This window comes from Leuresthes tenuis, unplaced genomic scaffold, assembly GCF_036924035.1.
Source record: "Leuresthes tenuis unplaced genomic scaffold, fLeuTen1.0.hap1 SCAF_3, whole genome shotgun sequence".
NCBI classification, from domain to species: Eukaryota; Metazoa; Chordata; class Actinopteri; order Atheriniformes; family Atherinopsidae; genus Leuresthes; species Leuresthes tenuis.
Window position 1 is genome coordinate 39,502,924 of NW_027325357.1, and position 22,768 is coordinate 39,525,691.

Here is a 22,768-nt window from a genome sequence, read left to right on the forward strand (position 1 = left end):
TCGGAGAGCTCAGAGACGTGGCCTCCAATTTCTGGGGCAGAGGTTGCCGAGGTGGTCAAAAAGCTCCTCGGTGGCAAGGCCCCGGGGGTGGATGAGGTCCTTCCTGAGTTTCTCAGGGCTCTGGATGTTGTAGGGCTGTCTTGGCTGACACGCCTCTGCAGCATCGCGTGGACATCGGGGACAGTGCCTCTGGACTGGCAGATCGGGGTGGTGGTCCCCCTCTTTAAAAAGGGGGACCGGAGGGTGTGTTCCAACTATAGGGGTATCACACTCCTCAGCCTCACTGGTAAGGTCTATTCGGGGGTACTGGAGAGGAGGATCCATCAGACAGTCGAGCCTCGGATTCAGGAGGTGCAGTGTGGTTTTTGTCCTGGCCGTGGAACAGTGGACCAGCTCTATACCCTCGGCATGATCCTGGAGGGTGCGTGAGAGTTCGCCCAACCAGTCTACATGTGTTTTGTGGACTTGGAGAAAGCGTTCAACCGTGTCCCTCGTGGAATCCTGTGGGGGGTCCCCCGGGAATATGGAGTGCCGGACCCCTTGATAGGGGCCGTTCGGTCTCTGTATGACCGGTGTCAGAGTTTGGTCCGCATTGCCGGCAGTAAGTCTGATACGTTTCCGGTGAAGGTTGGACTCCGTCAGGGCTGCCCTTTGTCACAGATTCTGTTCCTAACTTTTATGGACAGAATTTCTAGGCGGAGCCAGGGCGTTGAGGGTGTCCGATTTGGCGACCTCAGAATTGGGTCTCTGCTTTTTGTGGATGATGTGGTTCTGTTAACGTCGTCAGGCCGTGACCTTCAGCTCTCACTGGAGTGATTCGCAGCCGAGTGTGAAGCGGCTGGGATGAGAATCAGCGCCTCCAAATCCGAGACTATGGTTCTCAGCCAGAAGAGGGTGGAATGCTCTCTCCGGGTCAGGAATGAGATCCTTCCCCAAGTGAAGGAGTTCAAGTATCTCGGGGTCTTGTTTACGAGTGAGGGACGAATGGAACGTGAGATTGACAGGTGGATCTGTGCGCCGTCTGCAGTGTTGCGGGCTCTGCACCCACCCGTCGTTGTGAAGAAGGAGCTGAGCCAGAAGGCGAAGCTCTCTATTTACTGGTCAATCTACGTTCCCATCCTCACCTATGGTCACGAGTTGTGGGTAGTGACCGAAAGAACGAGATCGCGAATACAAGTGGCTGAAATGGGTTTCCTCCGCAGGTTGTCTGGGCTCTCCCTTAGAGATAGGGTCACAAGCTCAGTCATCCGGGAGGGGCTTGGAGTAGAACCGCTGCTCCTCCGCATTGAGAGGAGTCAGATGAGGTGGCTCGGGCATCTGGTTAGGATGATTTCCCCACAGTTGTGAGGGGAAATGGTTCAATATACTAAAAAAGGTTGCCAGATCTATAAAAAGGTGTCATATATATTTCTCATGACATATGTAATTTTCTCTAAAAGTAAACATAATTTCTGATGTCCATGTCGACATAGAGAGGGAGGAACCTGACTTCCAGGTTAATGTGATGCGTGTTTTGACATATCTGTAAAAGAGATATGTCAAAACATTTCCTGGAACTCTGACTTCATTTTAAGTTTGTAACATTGCCAAAAAGACAGAGTCCTGGATCTAATGGAATAGGTGTATCTATGATTTTAGTCAGCGCGTTGCATATATCATACCAAAATGTTTATTTAGTACATTGTACCCTCTGCAATACCACCAGATTGAGTGATTGTACTGGTGTAATTTTTGAGGGGTGAGGTAAAGTTGGTGAAGAAAGTTGTAGTTGACCAGTTTGAATCTGGTATTTATAGTGGCAAATAAGCTATTCCGACACAAGCGAGACCACAGGTCCTTGTGTATTGTATTGCCCATAGGTCAGACTCCCATGTCTCTCTTGATTGGTGTATGTTTAGTTTGGAATACCCCTCCATCATTGTTAAATACACCTGGTTAATAAAATGCGTTGGACCTTTGCTATTGTGAAATATTTCCTCTATCTTTGTCAGGTCAGGCAGTGTCATTTGTTCCCCCCTGCTTTTTGTCAGGAATGTTCTCAGTTGTAAATAACAAAATAAGTGTTTGTTGGACAAGTCATATATAGCTTTTAGCTTGAAGGACATAAAACTCCCATTACTATAGCATTCGTTCAAAGTACATTATCCCTTTATCATGCCAGAGCTTAAAAATATTTCTTCAAAACTTTTATGAATACTAAATAATACTTTTGGGATATTAAGGGCAGAGCAATTTCTTGCTATAGGCGAGCTAGGCAAATGCTTTGGGCCCCCTGGCCAAAGCTGCATGTTCAGCCTCATCTGAGGAGAATTAATATGTCCTGTATTTATCTGTAGCTATCTCATGTCATTAATACATCCCTTATATTCTTAAAAAAATAAACATGAGACATAAATACAATAAACCGCAAAGATGAACTGTGGCTGGTGTTTTTGTGGCAATATTAGGTCACATTTGTTGGACAGCACCGTCACACATCAAGTGGCATAGCGGGCTGCCGACAGGTATGACGGGAATGAAGAAGCAGTGTGTGAAAAACATAGGTAACCCCTGATCCAGCAGCTTGCAGCAGCAGCTTCAGCAGCAGGGGCGGCTGTAGCTCAGGAGGAAGAGCAGTCGCCCACCAATCGGAAGGTCGGTGGTTCGACTCTGGCTTCCCCAGGATACATGTCGAAGCGTCCTTGGGCAAGACACTGAACCCCACGTTGCTCCCCCAGTGTATCATTGGGGGTATGAATGTGTGTGAATGATTAGAAAAGCACGTAGTTATATCTTAAGACGTGCTGTGTGAGTGGGGTCAATGCGTACAAGTACAAGACCATTTACCAGTGAGCTGCAGTAATGGTTTCCTGTGTGACGTTATCAGTCTCTCAGATGGTTGTGGAGGAATCTTGGCCCACTCTTCTTTCCAACGTTGCTTCAGCTCATTGAGGTTTGCAGCATTGGTTTCTGCACAGCTCTCTTAAGGTCCCACCACAGCCTTTCAGTCAACTTGAGGTCTGGACTTTGACTGCACCATTGCAACACCTTGATTATTTTCTTTTTCACACATTCTGTTGTAGATTTGCTGCTGTTTGGGATCATTGTCCTGTTGATGAGCCAGTTTCAGCCCAGCTTTAGCTGTGGGACAGATGGCCTCACATTTGCCATTTTTGGTTTAGGCTATTTATTAATACCTTATCTGGAAGGATTATACAGAAGCAGCTATTATATTTTAATGAAGATTGGGGAGTTGCTTTCATATAGCCTATCAGAAATAAATAAATAAAATTGGAATGAGGGATTGGTTTCTAGGCCCTGTGATGGAGTGGCCAGCCGTCCAGAGTGTACCCTACCAGTAACCTGATGGCAGCTGGGATAGGCCCCACTCCGCCATGACCCTGAATTATATTAAGCAGGTATAGAAAATGGATGGATGTAAGTGTCTCAGCAACACCTTTCATGCTGTGGTTTTCATAACTGGCCCAACTGAAGAAGTTTGATCAAATTCCTAAAAGAATTTCTCAGCAATAAACCATTCATGATCTGCACAGTGAATCACATAGTTTTTGTCACTTAATTTTTCTACCTTGAGCACTCGGAGAGATTTTATATGGAGATAGGGATTTTTTTTTAAATTATTTTATACTGAGAAAGATACCGAGAAAACTACTATAAAAGTGTTTGTTTCTTTATATTTTTATTTCCAATAAGATGTAATGAGATTGATTTGGCAGTTACCATTAGGTTGCAGCAAACGTCTTCAATGATTTTGTTTGCAGTTTGCAATCTAAATCAGATATGCATACTTTGTTTCTTTAAAACAAGAAAGATTCACACATTTAGACTGCACACAAAAGGGATGCAAAATAATTTGTACAGTATTTTTAATTGCTGACAATTTTGATACATATTGCCTCCAGTCATAGGTCAGGGCCAGATGCAGCATTTGCAACTATCATTATAGATAGTCCCAGGTCCACAGCGGGATATATGTGTAACGCCACCAGTACACATGTAGAAGCTGCTTTCATCGTCTGGATTGGCATACACTCCGTCAGGTTTGCCATTGCAGAAGCCAGATCCTGGGGCATGTGTGGTAGTGGTGGTGGTGGTGGTAGCTGGGGAGGTAGTGCTAGCACCAGGTTTCGGGGTGGTAGTTGGTGGAAGTGGTGGAAGCTCTGAATGAGAGAGGCAGATGATAAATGTCACTGAAGTCTCTGACAAAATCTATTAAATCATATGAACAACAGAGCACATTATTTTAACTCTCTGGTGGTTAGTCATTATAGTCCATATCACAGTGATGCTGATAACTGCTATGTTGTAAAATATTGTAATAATTCAAGTTCTCACCTGCCATGTATTTGAAATGTGTTGCCCCGTATACTTGCAATGCCAGGCTTACACAGTGATGTGTGAAATAAACAAACATCAGGGAAAGCATTTGCATAAATGTGTCTTGGGCTTACCAATATTAAGAAGTTTGTTCAGATGAGCCAGCAGAGGGTGGTTGCCCTCACCACAGAATTGTCCAGCAAAGTCATCTAAGTCGAGGGCCCACACAAAGGCACCACCAAACTTCTGGTCCTGTAGGTAGCGTACCTGTTTGGCCAAAGACAAGAAAATGTTGGAGCCCGTTGTATATAATGCAAATACTTTAAATCTATAGAGTTGACACAAAGTTAGTCCAATGTACCTTGATTTCATAGCTCTCCTTGTTGTCAAATCCAACCCACTCACTGTTTGCAAATGCATAGGGAACCTTCTGGTCCTCAATCCACTGTGTGGTGGCGCCTTTCAGGAAGGTGCAGATCTAAACCAATGAAAATAAGTAACATTTTACTTTTTCAATTAATCAGTTCCTTTTTTTGTCTTTTTATGGAGATCATTGAATGCCAAAGCAGCTGATACTCTAAATTATATGGTACCGATTTTATGCGAGTAGGTTACCTCATAGTAGGCCCAGAATCCAGCCTCACGTGTGAATTGTCCAGCTGATGCGGGGCCATTACTTGGGGCTCCAACACCAGTACTTGATGATGTCAGACGGAAAGTACGACCATATGCAGCAAATCCCATCCTCAGTTTCTCCACTGGAGTACCATTGTCTCTCCAGTACTTCATAGCAAAGTCCTATAAAAATGAATGGAATAGGTAAACTAATACTTTACAGTAATATACCACTGTAATGTCATTTCTTATCATTCCCCAGTATTACTAACAGTGTTGAAGTAGATAAGGTCACCAAAGTCCTCTGATCCACGGTACAGGGGGCTGTTGTGTCCAGTGAACTGCTCCCAAGTTCCGTGGAAGTCGTAGGTCATCACATTGATGAAGTCTAGTTCCCTAGAAAATAAAAAAGAAAATGTCATGTGGTTTTTTAAACATGTCATGTTTTAAAAAAACATGTTTTCTTTCTGAGGAATTTTTCAAAACACATCACTCACTTGGCAATCTCAGCGATCTCATATCCATTATCAATGGTTCCTTTTCCTGCAGCCACCGCAGCTGTCAGCATGAGCTGAGGTTTGCCGGTGGATTTGGCCTCAGCTGCATAGGCAGCAACAAGTTCCTGTAATGTGCAACATGAATGAAGCAAGAATGAAGTCCAATACAGCAGAGACCACATAAAAGTAGCTGTAAAGAGAAGTTTCAACAAGAAAGTTTTATGCTCACCCTGCAGAGCAGAGTGAACCGCTGCTTGTCCTCTGGAGGACTTCCACGAGCACCAGGATACTCCCAGTCCAGATCCAGCCCATCAAATCCATGAGTTCTCAGGAATTTGATAGAAGATTGGATGAAATGCTGACGGTTGGCTGGAGTTGACACCATGATTGAGAACCTGCAGGAAAAATTGTATTGTGTTTTCATACCAGGAAGTACCAAGAGACTTTTTAAGAAAAGCTTGCTAACAGCATTTGCCTTTTAGCTGCAAAAGCAGCTTTGACCCAGTTTGAATTTTATACATCTCTTGTCAGTGGCCTCTCAACCATACAAAGTTTTAGAATATGTAGAAGCTTGCATTAAAAGAAAAGATTAGGTGATTATTAGGTGATTGTCAGCTAGTATAGGGAGAGCGACCAAAAGCTTCTAAATTTTACTACTAACTTTACTGGAATATTAACAATAGTTTGAACACAGTAGTGACATTAATTCTTTCACTTATTTCTAGGAAGGTCATACATTTGCTTCTGTTGTTTAGAATATTGCTTACTGTCTTGAGCCAAAGTTCCATCCACCCACAGCCAGGAGAGTCTTCAGGTGAGGATTCCTGCAAACAATAGACAGGGTATGTTGAGACCGTATAACATTTCTCACACAATTAGCTTGTTACATTTACCAGAAAAATTTACCATTTAGAGACAGTTAGCAATTGTCAGCTTATAGCTTTTCCTGACCTTTGATTCAAGATACACTGGCCACTTACTTGGTCTTCAAATCATTGAAAGACTTGTAGAGGATCTCGTCGTTCCACTCATAGGTAACCAGCTCGTTGTTATGGTTGATGATAGAGAAGGCATAGATGAGGGTGGTGCACAGGAAAGGGTCAACATTTTGTGGTAAGTACTTGCCCTCTCCAGGCCTGTACTGGGACCAGTTGGTGAAGTAGCACTCCATCTTGTTGGTAGATCCTGTGTACGAGCAAAGCAACATTCAAGAGGAATTTTCTCCAGCAATGCTATAAAAGTGAACACCCAAATGTTGGTAGGTGATGAAAATCCATTACAACTTACCCAGGTGGCATAAAACCAGGCATAAGCCTTAGGGAAACACAAGTGAGGAATATGAAAACACACATTTTATGAAATAGTAAAGTATGAATGACAGGCAATATTCATATACAGCTATTCTTGATATACCTGCTAGAACTGTGAGCCTGGTCATCTTGATTTAAATTCTCACAAGTTCACTGGATGCCTATAACACACCTCAGGACCAGATGGAAGACCCAAACTCAGCAGCAAAGTTCAACCTTTTATACGTTTGTGCACAGAGAGAGGAAGAGGTGTAACACCCTTTTGCAGATTAGGACAGTAAATCTAATGACTATTAGAACATGTATTGATAAGATCCTGCAAAGCTTTATGTAGGCAATAATTTACTTAGGGTTGTGGACACTTATCATCATATGATTAATCAGTCAAAATGAACTTTGGCCATTGTGAATCACTTTGTGACTTTAACTTGTTTTAGCAAAATATTGTTGCTGCTGTAACTAGGAAGCTGATTACTTAGAAATGATTTTTTTTCTTTTCTTAAGCCTGTCATATTTCAAATTTAGCAACAAATTCACCTCCTTATTTTAAATATTGAATCAAATATGTCAGGTTTTTTTTTACTGTTGTTTTTAGGGATAGTGCACGGTGCCGACAGTAGGAAATGTATCTTTTTTTTTGGTTTAAATCCCAGTCATGACTATATGTGAAAATGATGTCTCCCATGAAGATTCCTCCATCTGCCCTGACTAACACAATTTCATCTTTTGCTTCTTTCATGATTTCTGGGGCTCTAGTTGCCCCTGTCACAATGAAACATTGGTTGTGGTTGTATTAAGCCTCTTGATCATTGCCACATAGTTTAACTACTGGAATTTCAAATGAATAAATATAAATGAGGTAATAGACAACAGAATATTTATAGTTTGATGATATGTATTACGTATTCTGACTTGTTTGCAGTACACTGACTTTATCTGACCCCAGGCCGGAAACTGCCCTGAAGTGCTGGGTGCTGAGATACCACAGTTCACAACTTTTGCTTCCATTCTCATACAGCACAGTCGCTTGATATTTTTGACTTCTTGACTTTTCATAGTGTCATTTTGGCACGACAGCAAATTTCATGTGTAAGGCTGTATATGTGCAGGACTCGCACAGATTTGTTTTCATGGCGATGGTGTAACATCCCACAACTGTAGGGACAGTGAAAGCAAATTCTCTACTGCTAACTTAATGAGCTCACAGTTGCATAATGAAAGACTAGATGTAACGATGTGCTATTGTATAGATGAAATATGCACAATAAAAAGATGAAATAACACAATAAACAAAACAGATAAACATAACCTGGGATGCATGACGAAATAACTTAAGATGGTCCTGTTCTGGTTTCTAGATTAGCAGCTTTTATTGCTTTATCATTGCCCTTTGTTCAACACCGGCTGTGACCATTGACCATTAAGATTTTCCTTTACCGGCTGCCTATCTTCTGCCCCACAGCTCACTCAAGCATGCGTTTGTGCAGTAGGTAGTGATAAACCACTAGCAATGAAATAACTACATTCTGTCAAACAGTGTCAAAATATATTTTATTATGAATAAAACATCCTTACAGATAAGTCTATAGAATGAAATAAAATGCAATAAATAGATGTTAAACATTCACTATTTCTAATGCAGCTTATGGTTCTCAGGTTTATCTTAAACTGATAGTTCAAGGTACTATTACACCAATGATGTACCTGCTCACTTTAGAGTCACCAATTAATCTAACATGCATGTGTTTGGATAGTGGGAGGAAGCCGGCGTACCCAGAGAGAACCCATGCATACACGGGGAGAACATGCAGACTCCACGCACAAAGCTGTTGGCCAGAATTCAAACCACTATCCAACCTGCCCACACCACTGTGCAGCCACCCCCCCAAGAATTCTTTAATGTGCAAGAAAAGATTCTGATGGGTGAATTAGAGAATACTGTTTAATGAACCCTTTGCAGCTTATTTGGGTTTTATTGTTGTATTTTTGCCATATTACTGGACTATCACAGCTGTTAACTGGTCAAAACAAAACCTTATGTTTCAGCCATAAATGGGATGGGAACCGAGGAGCTTGTGCGAAGCACCTGGGCCAGTTTGAGTCTCGTTGGGCATATCAAACAGGAATAATCTGGCTCTTGTTTGTATGGTAATAGGCCTGTTTTGGTCAGACTAACACAGGTATTTTGTTTTATTGGTTCTGATTAGGTTGAGATGACACTCCTTCAGCTGGCTTTCATATCTGGAGCTGTGTTTGTTGTTCTTGTGTATTGTTTGAAACCATAGCAACCATTGCTATTTGATTTGCAGCCGGCAAAAAGACAATGTAGATCATTCAGTTATATATCAACATATACTAAACACAAATTGCATCTGAATATTAACTGGACCACAGATATGGTAACACATCCTCTCACTTTTTCAAAACCTAACCTCAAACAGCTCATTGAGTTCTTGTAAGGCTGTTCCAGTAATTTAGCTGTGCTTGTATGCGCTGCCTTACTTGTTGCCAGACATATGTTGAGTGTGTCTGTGTTTGAGAGTCCGCTGTACAGTAGGGTGACCAGACGTCCTCTTTGACCTGGACATGTCCTCTTTTTGAGAGTTAAAATTTGCGAATTTGAAAATTGTTCGGGATTTTGCTCTTTCTCAGAATAAAAATACGTTCACATCGGATTTGCGTTGCTTTTCACTCCTCAAACAGGCTCATTATTCTACACTCGGTCTCCTCACAGGCCCATAGCATAGATGGAGTGGGTGAGTAGGGAAGGGGCACAGACAAAGTAAAAGGTTAGAACAGGGTCTGTCTCTTTATGTCCCTTATATTTTTGCAGTCTCTGACTAAAGAGAATTACCATCACAAGCTGATCACCTTCTCTCTTCAAACATTCAGCTGGTAAGCACTATGGTGACTTCCCTCAGCACCAGTTTCTCTGTTAACAACAGCACAGGGTACATATATATATATAGTACATATATAGTACATGCACTATATATATATAGTTTTTTGTTTTATTATTGTTCTTGCTTTATAAAGGGACAAACACAGAACAGAAAGAATTAACACTTGATCAGAAGTGAGGACATTAAAGCACCACACTGAAAGTGGACTGAATGCCACAGCAAGATCTTTTTTTCACACAGTTACACTTTATGTATATTGCACTCCAGCAACATACATAACTTAAGGACTCTTGAAACACTGACAGTGTAGAATTTATGCTCACAGTCACAGACTCTTGAAACACTGACAGTCTAGAATGTATGCTCACAGTGTCTATGTTTGTTGCTTGTTATATGTTACTGTCTACTGTTAGCGATATCTCTATCATGCCTGATATCTGATATCCATTGCACTTTATGTTCTAGTGTGTTGTAAGTCATATTTTAACTTGTGCACATTGGGAGTAAGATAAACGAAATTTCAGTCTGCTCGCAATGTACTGTTGTAAGCTTGATTGACAATAAAGTTTGCTTTGACTTTGACTTTATGTCACCTTTGGCCGAAAAAAGACAAGTTGTTGTTTTATGTTGTGGAAAGTAGCCGATATATTATTTTATTATTTTAGGGTTTAGATCAGAATTCTTTTTAATATGTCTTCTGTTTTGAGATCTGGAGCTGTTTCCAAAACCTTCAGGGCTTTGGCTATGCCACTGGTCCCGTACACAAAAGTATAGTTGTAAAGACATGATTTCACCTTCGTAATATTGCTAAAATCAGGAACATCCTGTCTCAGGGTGATGCAGAGAAACTAGTTCATGCATTTGTTACTTCAAGATTGGACTACTGTAATTCCTTATTATTGGGCTGTCCCACATATTCTCTGAAAAGCCTCCAGCTGATCCAAAATGCTGCAGCCAGAGTTCTGATGAGAACTAACAGGAGAGATCATGTTTCTCCAGTTTTAGCTTCTCTTCATTGGCTCCCTGTTAAATTCAGAATAGAATTTAAGATTCTTCTTCTGACATATAAAGCTCTTAATGACCGAGCTCCATCATATCTTAAAGATTTAATTGTAAGATATTTTCCTAACAGAGCACTTCGCTCCCAAACTGCAGGTTTACTTGTGTTTCCCAGAGTTTCTAAAAGTAGAATGGGAGGCAGAGCCTTCAGTTATCAGGCCCCTCTCTTGTGGAATAAGCTACCAGTAAATGTCCGGGAAGCAGACACCCTTTCCACTTTTAAGATTAGGCTTAAAACTTTTCTTTTCGATAAAGCTTACAGTTAGGGATGGCTCAGGTAATCCTGAAACATCCCATAGTTAAGCTGCTATAGGCTTAGACTGCTGGGGGACCTCATCTGTCACACCTTTCCTCACTTTGCTCTCTTTTTCCCCCTGTTTAATTTCAAAATTGATTTTATGTACATGTGACATTATTGTGGTTATTAACCTATGTTTCCCTGTTCCAACAGATATCCTTTGAATGGCGTTATGGTGTTTTTCCCCCCTCTTTTCCCTCTTTTCTGTCTTCTCAAACCCCAGCTGGTCGAGGCGGATGGCCACCCTTCCTGAGTCTGGTTCTGCCAGAGGTTTCTTCCTGTTAAAAGGGAGTCGTTCCTTTCCACAGTTGCCACAGGCACGCTCAGGACGGGAGATTGGACTGAAGACACATTTCGGTGCAATCTGTTGGTTTCCTTAGCTAGGATATTAATTTTTTGAATTAGCTCTATATGAATTAATTGGATTATGATTACAATGAATTGAATTCCAATTGGCTTGAATTGGACTATATTACTTAAGTGCCTTGAGATGACAATTGTTGTAATCTGGCGCTATATAAATAAAATTGAATTGAATTGAATTGAATTGAATTGAATTGAAATTAAGAAATTGTCATTACTTGACCAATCTTAAGTTATTCAAAAAGTTCTTAAAACGCTGCATTGATATGTTCCTCCCTTGTTTTTTTGTTTGCAAAAGCTCATGTAAAGTGTTACTATGTTTTATTTAACTGTGACAGATACAGTCACAACCTTTCAGGTGTATAGTTAACATCAGATTGGAGGTAAAGTTAGTGGTGTCTGAGAACTCAAGGCATCATAACTGTTTGGATCCTTGTTTTTTGTTCTGAATTATCTTTCAGTCCTTTAGTATTTCAGCATGCCTTTAATTATTTCATTTTGAAGGAACAAAAACTTTCTGAATTTGATTCAATTTCACAAGTTTGTATCAAAACTCCACAGTTCAAAGAGGAAAAAAAACTGGGGTGTCATTTCGTGCTGGGTATCCCACTCAGGGCCACACACAGCATTTGCAGCTGTCTTCAAAGACAGTGCCAATTCCACAATTTCTCAAGTAGGTTTGGCCACCCGCACACATGTAGAAGCTGTTCATCCAGGTTTGCATACAAACCATATGGTTTGTCTTTGCAGAAGTCTTGTCCTGGAATGGGCATGGGGGTTGGAGCGGTGGTGGTACCACTGGGTTTGGGTGTAGCTGTGGAGACTGGGACAGCCGTACTAACAGAGGTTGTGGTAGAGGCTGGTGCTGTGGTAGTCACACCTGGTCCCCCAGTTGTAGTGGATGGGAGTGATGGCATCCCTGTGAGGAGAGGGGGGCACAAAGTACATTTGAATATACAAGAATTTAATAAAGAATATGGCTATGCTTGCAGTAAACCTACAATGAACTCAACATTGATAACTTCATCATTGTCATATTTAATTGACAACCATTAAGAGTGTTTGCTCTGGTGATCAAACAATAAAAAGAGTCAACCCTCAGTAATTAGGAAAGCCAATATTTCTCTTGTATTCCACCTGAAAATTAACCTGCTGGCTTCAACTCCTCTGTTAATGCTCCACCTACCTTAATCTCATAGCTCTCCTTGGTGTCAAATCCCACCCACTCATGATTCTTACTGGCATAAGGAACTTTCTTTTCATCAATCCACTGAATCATGGTGCGGATCTGAAAGATCAGACTTAAACAAATACCACAGATTTATTTTAACGCCCTCTTTTCTAAAGCTTATGTTAATGTGAGTGTGATCATATTCATACTTTACCTCGTAGTAGGACCAGAATCCAGCTTCATGTGTGTATGGACCAGCTGATACAGCTCCACTCGCTGGAGCTCCAACACCAGTATTAGATGATGTCAGACGGAAGGTACGACCATAAGCAACAAATCCCATCCTCAGCTTCTCTACTGGGGTGCCATTGTCTCTCCAGTACTTCATAGCAAAGTCCTAAATGTGCAGGAATGAAGGTTCTGTTATTGCACATCAATAAAGTTAGGGGGCTGATGACAGACCAAGCAGCAGAGACCTGATATCCTGACTTTAATTCCTGGTATGGATCAGGCTCCAAACTTGTTGGGTCCTACAAGTCCTGTAACTTAGTCATGTTATCAAAGTATATAGAGCACAGTCTGACTCGAAAACATGTCAAGTGTCAGGAACGGTGGAGGAAGGTGGACCCAGATGCAGTACTTCTCAAAAATCAAAAGGTTTATTCCAAAAAGCACAAACAGAGGACGCGGCTGAGCCGGATAATCAAAAACACTTAATGGTAGCAAAACAAAACTGTGGATAAACAAGACTATAATAAAACTGTGGCTACGGCACTGTGAAAAACTATGTCTATGAGGCAAACCCAGACTTAACAAGACAAACTGTGGCGTGAGAGGGTAAGTGAGGATTCTGCAATAAGTGAGGGAAACCAGGAAACTATATACTGTGGAGAAGTGATTGGTGATGATGTGCAGCTGTGAAACGGAAAAGAGGTGACATGAGTGAACCTAACGTGACAGGGGAAAAAACATGACCTGAACCATAATGATAATCAAAACATAAACTGTGACATAAAATTCAGTTCACCCACATCTCCAAAACCTATGTTGACACATAAAGTAGGTCTCACATAGGTTGCAAGTTCAAATTTCAGCTGAGGCCTTTCGGTGTGGAGATTTTTGGTCTGGCTTCCTCTCACAAAGTAAAAAAAGTCTGCATGTTAGGTTAACTGGTGGTAGTAAATTTATCATAGACTTGAGTGTGCATATTTGTTTGTCTTCTTTGTTGGTCTTTGATAGACTAACAACCTCTTCATGGATGTACCGTTTCTGTATCGGATCGTAGCTGGCGTAGGCTTCTGCCCAACCTTTGACCCTGAGCAGGATGAAATAGGTGTGGAAATTGAAACAATAAGATAAAATGCAGAAGCAGTCTGTGAAAAACTAAGTGAACCCTTACAGCTTCAACAGGAATTCAGAGGGTAAGAAGCCGCCAGGTGCTGCTGATCAATGCTCTGATTAACTGATCATCAGTCAGTGTGAGCAGCTCTATAAAAGCAGAAGTTCTGTCAGTTTTCAGGTGTGTGTTAACACGATGCCAAGGAGGAAAGACATCAGCAATGATCTTAGAGAAGCAGCTGTTGCTGCCCATCAATCTGGGAAGGGTTATAAGGCCATTTCCAAACTATCTGGAGTCCATCATTCTACAGAGAGAAAGATTATTCACAAGTGGAAACATTTTATAGAATGGGAGCATTGTTTTTTCTGTGTTTCTACACAGCACCATTGGGACACTTACAGTGTTAAAGTAGATGCACGATACAAAGGGCTATTGTGTCCTGTGAAGCTCTCCCAGGCTCCATGAAAGTCATAGGTCATAACTTTGATGAAGTTGAAATACCTGACAACACATAGGATTTATGAGGAGCAGCTGTTTAAGTACCCTATCTTCAAGCATAGGATAGGCTAGCTAGAACATTAATATTTCCAGAAATGCAGTCAGTACTTTTCAATTTCAGCAATCTCATATCCAGCATCAATGGTTCCCTTTCCAGCAGACACTGCAGCAGTCAGCAGGAGCTGAGTCTTTCCTGTGGCCTGGGCCTCAGCTGCATAGGCTTCAAAAAGTTCCTTAAAATTAAGACAATTGATAAGACAGTCTGTGAAATATAACATTGTATATGTATCTGTTGTCTGAGGCTGTGATCCACCTTGCAGAGCAGAGTGAACCGCTGCTTGTCCTCTGGAAGACTTCCACGGGACCCCCGGATACTCCCAGTCCAGATCCAGACCGTCAAATCCATGTGTCCTCAGTAATTTGATAGATGACTGGATGAACTTGTTACGGTTGGTTGGAGTTGACACCATGATTGAAAATCTGCGGTAAATTTATTCCGTATTTCATATTCAGTATTGAGCAGTTTTAACCCACTAGGACCACAGGTGTTCTCTGAGCATGTATATCGATTTAACTACAGTATGTATCAGGTCTGCAGTGGTTACAAAGGAACTAACTTAAATTTGTACTCAGTGAGTTGAACCAAAGTTCCATCCACCAACAGCCAGCAAGGTCCTCAGACATTTTTTTTTAAAGGTACATGTGGTTCAATTATTCTCCAGAAGGAATTTTGATTATGTACACTGTGTGAATATACTGTAACTACAATGGAGACAATTCATATTTTCAATCAAATTTCAGTTTGGATTTTGCACATTTACAAACAGATTGAAACACAAGTTGTATTTGTTGGTACAACTTTTTTCATACTGTGCAAAACCACACTCTTACTTGTTCTTCAGGCCATTAAAACTCTTATACAGGGTCTCATCATTCCATTCATAGGTAACAAGCTGATTATTGTAGTTGATGATGGAGAAAGCATAAATCAACTGGGTGCACAGGAAGGTATCATGTGATGGTAAATTTTATGTCTCAGGACTGACAGACTCTCCAATCCACATTAACCATTTGTATCACCCAGACACGCTAATTGTTTTAAACCATTTACTTCTTAATTATCACTCAGACAAGATAATTGTTTTAACCTCCTGTTTCTTAATCATCAAGACTGCATCCTACCCCCCTCTGGAGGTGTGGTTACACACCTAAAGAACAAAGCCCCCTCCTCAGGTATAAATGCTCTGTGTTCCTTTTGTCTGTATCTTTTCATACCCATTGCCGCTGAATGGTGTGGACTGATCTTTTTCCTTGCAACGAAGAATAAAAACTTAGCCGGCCGGCAGAAAAAGTAAAGTTCTCTATTTCATTGCTCATCAGAGGTATTAGGAAGGAAGCGATTGAAAACTTCCATAACAATCCACATTCTGGGGCATGTATTTTCCAGCCCCGGATCTGTACTGGGACTAGTTGGTAAAATAGCACACCATCTGAGAGGCAGTTGCTGGGGATCAGAAAAAAACATTTCTGTGGTCAGCACAGTATATTGTCTATTCGTTTCAGCTTTGTCAGAAGTAGTAAAAGATTCTGACTTAGTGACTTAGTGACCCATCTGGGACATCACGAGGCACATGCCTAAAAAGAAATGAAAATTAAAGATAAAAGTTGAATATTAAGGAGTTCAACCTTTTATACGTTTGTGCACAGAGAGAGGAAGAGGTGTAACACCCTTTTGCAGATTAGGACAGTAAATCTAATGACTATTAGAACATGTATTGATAAGATCCTGCAAAGCTTTATGTAGGCAATAATTTACTTAGGGTTGTGGACACTTATCATCATATGATTAATCAGTCAAAATGAACTTTGGCCATTGTGAATCACTTTGTGACTTTAACTTGTTTTAGCAAAATATTGTTGCTGCTGTAACTAGGAAGCTGATTACTTAGAAATGATTTTTTTTCTTTTCTTAAGCCTGTCATATTTCAAATTTAGCAACAAATTCACCTCCTTATTTTAAATATTGAATCAAATATGTCAGGTTTTTTTTTACTGTTGTTTTTAGGGATAGTGCACGGTGCCGACAGTAGGAAATGTATCTTTTTTTTTGGTTTAAATCCCAGTCATGACTATATGTGAAAATTATGTCTCCCATGAAGATTCCACCATCTGCCCTGACTAACACAATTTCATCTTTTGCTTCTTTCATGATTTCTGGGGCTCTAGTTGCCCCTGTCACAATGAAACATTGCTATAAAGGGTTGTATTAAGCCTCTTGATCATTGACACATAGTTTAACTACTGGAATTTCAAATGAATAAATATAAATGAGGTAATAGACAACAGAATATTTATAGTTTGATGATATGTATTACGTATTCTGACTTGTTTGCAGTACACTGACTTTATCTGACCCCAGGCCGGAAACTGCCCTGAAGTGCTGGGTGCTGAGATACCACAGTTCACAACTTTTGCTTCCATTCTCATACAGCACTGTTTTACTTCACAGTCGCTTGATATTTTTGACTTCTTGACTTTTCATAGTGTCATTTTGGCATGACAGCAAATTCATGTGTAAGGCTGTATATGTGCAGGACTCGCACAGATTTGTTTTCATGGCGATGGTGTAACATCCCACAACTGTAGGGACAGTGAAAGCAAATTCTCTACTGCTAACTTAATGAGCTCACAGTTGCATAATGAAAGACTAGATGTAACGATGTGCTATTGTATAGATGAAATATGCACAATAAAAAGATGAAATAACACAATAAACAAAACAGATAAACATAACCTGGGATGCATGACGAAATAACTTAAGATGGTCCTGTTCTGGTTTCTAGATTAGCAGCTTTTATTGCTTTATCATTGCCCTTTGTTCAACACCGGCTGTGACCATTGACCATTAAGATTTTCCTTTACCGGCTGCCTATCTTCTGCCCCACAGCTCACTCAAGCATGCGTTTGTGCAGTAGGTAGTGATAAACCACTAGCAATGAAATAACTACATTCTGTCAAACAGTGTCAAAATATATTTTATTATGAATAAAACATCCTTACAGATAAGTCTATAGAATGAAATAAAATGCAATAAATAGATGTTAAACATTCACTATTTCTAATGCAGCTTATGGTTCTCAGGTTTATCTTAAACTGATAGTTCAAGGTACTATTACACCAATGATGTACCTGCTCACTTTAGAGTCACCAATTAATCTAACATGCATGTGTTTGGATAGTGGGAGGAAGCCGGCGTACCCAGAGAGAACCCATGCATACACGGGGAGAACATGCAGACTCCACACAGAAAGCTGTTGGCCAGAATTCAAACCACTATCCAACCTGCCCACACCACTGTGCAGCCACCCCCCCAAGAATTCTTTAATGTGCAAGAAAAGATTCTGATGGGTGAATTAGAGAATACTGTTTAATGAACCCTTTGCAGCTTATTTGGGTTTTATTGTTGTATTTTTGCCATATTACTGGACTATCACAGCTGTTAACTGGTCAAAACAAAACCTTATGTTTCAGCCATAAATGGGTAAAATGCGGTAAATTTATTCCGTATTTCATATTCAGTATTGAGCAGTTCTAACCCACTAGGACCACAGGTGTTCTCTGAGCATGTATATCGCTTTAACTACAGTATGTATCAGGTCTGCAGTGGTTACAGAGGAACTAACTTAAATTTGTACTCAGTGAGTTGAACCAAAGTTCCATCCACCAACAGCCAGCAAGGTCCTCAGACATTTTTTTTTTAAAGGTACATGTGGTTCAATTATTCTCCAGAAGGAATTTTGATTATGTACACTGTGTGAATATACTGTAACTACAATGGAGACAATTCATATTTTCAATCAAATTTCAGTTTGGATTTTGCACATTTACAAACAGATTGAAACACAAGTTGTATTTGTTGGTACAACTTTTTTCATACTGTGCAAAACCACACTCTTACTTGTTCTTCAGGCCATTAAAACTCTTATACAGGGTCTCATCATTCCATTCATAGGTAACAAGCTGATTATTGTAGTTGATGATGGAGAAAGCATAAATCAACTGGGTGCACAGGAAGGTATCATGTGATGGTAAATTTTATGTCTCAGGACTGACAGACTCTCCAATCCACATTAACCATTTGTATCACCCAGACACGCTAATTGTTTTAAACCATTTACTTCTTAATTATCACTCAGACAAGATAATTGTTTTAACCTCCTGTTTCTTAATCATCAAGACTGCATCCTACCCCCCTCTGGAGGTGTGGTTACACACCTAAAGAACAAAGCCCCCTCCTCAGGTATAAATGCTCTGTGTTCCTTTTGTCTGTATCTTTTCATACCCATTGCCGCTGAATGGTGTGGACTGATCTTTTTCCTTGCAACGAAGAATAAAAACTTAGCCGGCCGGCAGAAAAAGTAAAGTTCTCTATTTCATTGCTCATCAGAGGTATTAGGAAGGAAGCGATTGAAAACTTCCATAACAATCCACATTCTGGGGCATGTATTTTCCAGCCCCGGATCTGTACTGGGACTAGTTGGTAAAATAGCACACCATCTGAGAGGCAGTTGCTGGGGATCAGAAAAAAAACATTTCTGTGGTCAGCACAGTATATTGTCTATTCGTTTCAGCTTTGTCAGAAGTAGTAAAAGATTCTGACTTAGTGACTTAGTGACCCATCTGGGACATCACGAGGCACATGCCTAAAAAGAAATGAAAATTAAAGATAAAAGTTGAATATTAAGGAGTGGACAGCATGAATAAATGCAGACAGATGGGTCATGAGAGCAAGGTATGATGTAAATGTCAATTAATGACAAGTAAAAAAGAGAATTTACCTGCTAGAATAGTGAGTTTGGTCATCTTGAATCCAAAGCTCCTTTTTAGCTAGATGAGATGAATAAGATAATAAAAGAAAAAAACCAAAAAACACCTAATCAGAACAGATGATTTGCCTAAAATTATATACTCGAGGCTAAACTCCACAGTATAAAAACTTGTGTTTTGTATAGAGAAGAACTGATTAACTGCCAGCTAAAGCTCACCTCAAAATCTCAGAGGGAATTAGTGTGGATGAGATTTCCAGCTTCTAATACACATTACCCACTGCAGAGGACCGAGATATAAGTTCTCATGCTTATGTGAGGGGAGGTGGGCAGTAATGACTTTAAAGTATATTGTAGGTACAAAAAGGCAAAAGATAAGTCCTCAAAGATGGTGATAAGCTGTAGTATATTGTATGGAGACAGTGTGACAGTAAGTTTTCTACAACACATGATATGACAGTGACCCCAGTGCCCAGCAGAAAACAACAACTGCAATGTGTTGTTCAGTCAGTTAGCGTCATCTCATCAAAACTCTTAGTAAACTATAGTTTGAACTCTGTGCTGCTGATACACCAGCTTTCATTGGCTGCTACAGTGGAAACACAGAGAGTAACAGCAGGACTGGCAGGGGAGTAAGCCATAGGGCAAGGCAAGGCAAGTTTATTTGTATAGCACAATTCAACAACAAGGTGATTCAAAGTGCTTTACAGAGACATTAAAACAGAAGAAAAAAAAGCATGTTTTAAAATTTAAACAAAAAGAAAGAAATAAGAACTATAGATAAAATTAGAGCAATAAAGATCAGATTGAATGAAAATGTAATATAATTATATATATGAAAGATAAGATCAAATAAACTGTAATAAAAATGATAAAAATGTAAATGATGATAAAATCAGTAGTTAAAATATGATTACGTTTTGAAACTCAAGCTTATTTGGAGCTTTATTCAATTGCAGCTGAAAATAGATGTGTCTTATAATACACTGAGTGTTTCAGCTGATCTGAGGCTTTCTGGGAGTTTGTTCCAGACATGTGGAGCATAGAAGCTGAATGCAGCTTCTCTATGTCTGGTTATGACTCTGGGAAATGATAAAAAAACGGATCCAGATGACCTGAGAGGTCAGGGAGGTTCATAGTGGGTCAGGAGGTCACTGATGTATTTTGGTCTGAGACCATTCAGAGCTTTATAGACCAGCATCAGTCTATCCTCTGATGGACAGGCAGCCAGTGTAAAGGCCTCAGAGCTGGACTGATGTGGTCCACTTTTTTGGTCTTAGTGAGGACTTTTTAGGTAGACCTGTAAAGATGCTGTTACAATAACCAAGCCTACTAAAGATGAATGCATGGACTAGTTTTTCCAGGTCCTGCTGAGACATCAGATCTTTTAGCCTTGATATATTCTTAAGGTGATAGTAGGCTGACTTTGTTATTGCCTTAATGTGTTTTTCCAAATTTAGGTCTGAGTCCACCACTACACCCAGATTTCTGGCCTGGTTGGTAGTTTTTAGGTGTATAGATTGAAGCTCTGTGGTGACCTGTAATTGTTTCTCTCTGGCTCCAAAGACAATTACCTTTACCTAGTTTTTCGTTTAGCTAGAGAACGTTGTGGCACATCCAGTCATTAATCTTCTCAATGCATTTACCAAGGGCCTGTACAGGGCCTCGGTCTCCTGGTAACATTGTAATATATATATATATCTGCGTGTCATCTGCATAGCTATGGTAGTTTATTTTGTTGTTTTTTATAATCTGTGCCAGTAGGAGTATGTAGATGTTAAACAGAAGAGGTCCCAGGATATAACCTTGGGGAACTCCACATGTGATTCTTGTCTGCTCAGATGTAAAGTTACCTATTGATACAAAGTACTTCCTGTTCTCTAAGTATGTTAGATATGGAATAGGCAAAACAGCACCAATTTCTATCTTCCAATCAAAATTGCCGACTTCCTGTGGACCTGGCAACTGTTCTCAAAACAGTTTTGTAAAGACCCGCCCAGTTCTCCAGTTGTTTGAGTAATATATTGTGGTCAACTGTATCAAAGGCAGCACTGAGATCCAGTAAAACTAAGACTGACATTTTTCCACTGTCTGTATTCAGACATATGTCATTAAACACTTTGGTCAGAGCAGTCTCCGTGCTGTGGAGCTGTCTAAAGCCTGACTGGAAGGTATCATAGCAGTTATTTTGTGTTAAAAAGTAATAAGCTGTTGAAAAACCGCTTTTTCAATGATCTTACTTAAAAATGGGAGATTTGAGATGGGCCTGTAGTTGTTCATGTGTCTTGTCAAGATTGTCTTTTTCAGCAGAGGTTTAATTGCAGCTGTTTTTTGTGGCTCTGGAAACACACCTGACGTTAAGGACAAGTTCACAATCAGTAACAGGTCTGACTCCAAAATCTTTGAGACCCCTTTGAAAAAACCTGTTGGCAGGATGTGTAAACAGCAAGAGGAGGAGTTCAGCTGACGTTGTTGTGGAGTGGTCGGACTCGTCGTGTCAGCTTCTTATGGGGAAGTTATTGAACAGACCGTCACAGAGACATGTACATTTCAGCATGCACGGAAATTTCCAATGACCTCAGTTCGTGACATCTCTTTATACCTTTCTATATCATTCAGTGTGTACGTGGCCCAAACCCAATCTCTATTTGGCGCCTGCTGTATGAGGACGCTACTGCATCTTCGTCATTATCTAGACAGGTTCATTCTGACCTCAGCATGTTATTTGAGCCATGTCAAGGCACAATATATGGAGCAATGTCAAGGCTCTGCTCTCCCACATAATTCCCCTTGAAATCACTTATTAGTGATTTTAAAAAAAGAAAGAAATGAGACAAAAATAAGCAAAATTAGCTAAACCTACCAAATCTGGAGTGTTCGTCATGATGCTGGGAACAGAAGCTCTTTCCCAGAATAGTTCTACCTTCATTACTCAACTGATTGTTAACCCCGCAATGCGCAGATCTCTTAAAAACTATCAAAGTATCACAAAATGTTAACAAAATTATTCTAATAATCAAACAAAAGATGTCCTCCAGGTCTTTACTTTTAATGGGTTAAAACAATGTTATGGTGTTTAAACCGGTTTTCGGTGGACACAGTACATATGCTGAACCTGCTGCTGATGTACCAACTGCTTGTCTAATATTTTGGACTTTGTCTATGAAGAATTTGGCAAAGTCATTGCAGGCCATGGTGGAATGGAGTTCATTTGCCACTGACACAGGAGGGTTTGTTAGCCTGTCAACTGTAGCAAATAAGACCCGAGCATTGTGACTGTTTTTGGTGATGATGTCAGAGAAGTAGGACTTCCTTGCATTCCTCAGTTGTAAATGATAAGAGTGAAGGTTCTCTTTATAGATGTCATAATGAACCTGGAGATTTGTTTTTCTCCATCTGCGCTCAGCATTCTGACACCCTCTTTTCCCATTTTTCACCAATGTGGAATTTGGCCATGGAGACTTAACCTTCACCTTAATGGGAGCAACAGTATCCATAACATTTAACATTTTAGCATTGAAGCTACTGACGAGCTCACTGACTGAACCCCCGGACAGGGCAGGTGAGGCCTT

General features: G+C 40.4%; 1 protein-coding gene and 1 pseudogene across 1 annotated transcript; both read right to left on the reverse strand.

Annotated features, from left to right (window-relative positions):
• Positions 1 to 3,850: 3,850 nt before the first annotated feature.
• Positions 3,851 to 6,636, reverse strand: LOC140304240 (acidic mammalian chitinase-like). Its single transcript, XM_072383220.1, has 9 exons — positions 6,410 to 6,636; positions 6,197 to 6,253; positions 5,659 to 5,824; positions 5,430 to 5,554; positions 5,205 to 5,328; positions 4,933 to 5,115; positions 4,679 to 4,795; positions 4,452 to 4,584; positions 3,851 to 4,160 (listed from the first exon to the last, which is right to left on the reverse strand). Exons 1-9 carry the CDS (start codon positions 6,634 to 6,636, stop codon positions 3,910 to 3,912), a joined length of 1,383 nt encoding a protein of 460 aa, XP_072239321.1. The 3' UTR covers positions 3,851 to 3,909.
• A 1,163-nt stretch (positions 6,637 to 7,799) lies between these two features.
• On the reverse strand, positions 7,800 to 19,233 carry LOC140304051 (acidic mammalian chitinase-like; annotated as a pseudogene).
• Positions 19,234 to 22,768: the final 3,535 nt, after the last annotated feature.

Excerpts from the sequence above, each read along its gene's own strand:
- LOC140304240 (XM_072383220.1), bottom strand. The coding sequence starts at position 6,636 with ATGTTGCTTTGCTCGTACACAGGATCTACCAACAAGATGGAGTGCTAC. Across the intron at positions 6,254-6,409 it reads TTCAATGATTTGAAGACCAA|GAATCCTCACCTGAAGACTC; the intron begins GTAAGTGGCCAG and ends TATTGTTTGCAG. Across the intron at positions 5,555-5,658 it reads GGTTCACTCTGCTCTGCAGG|GAACTTGTTGCTGCCTATGC; the intron begins GTGAGCATAAAA and ends TGCACATTACAG.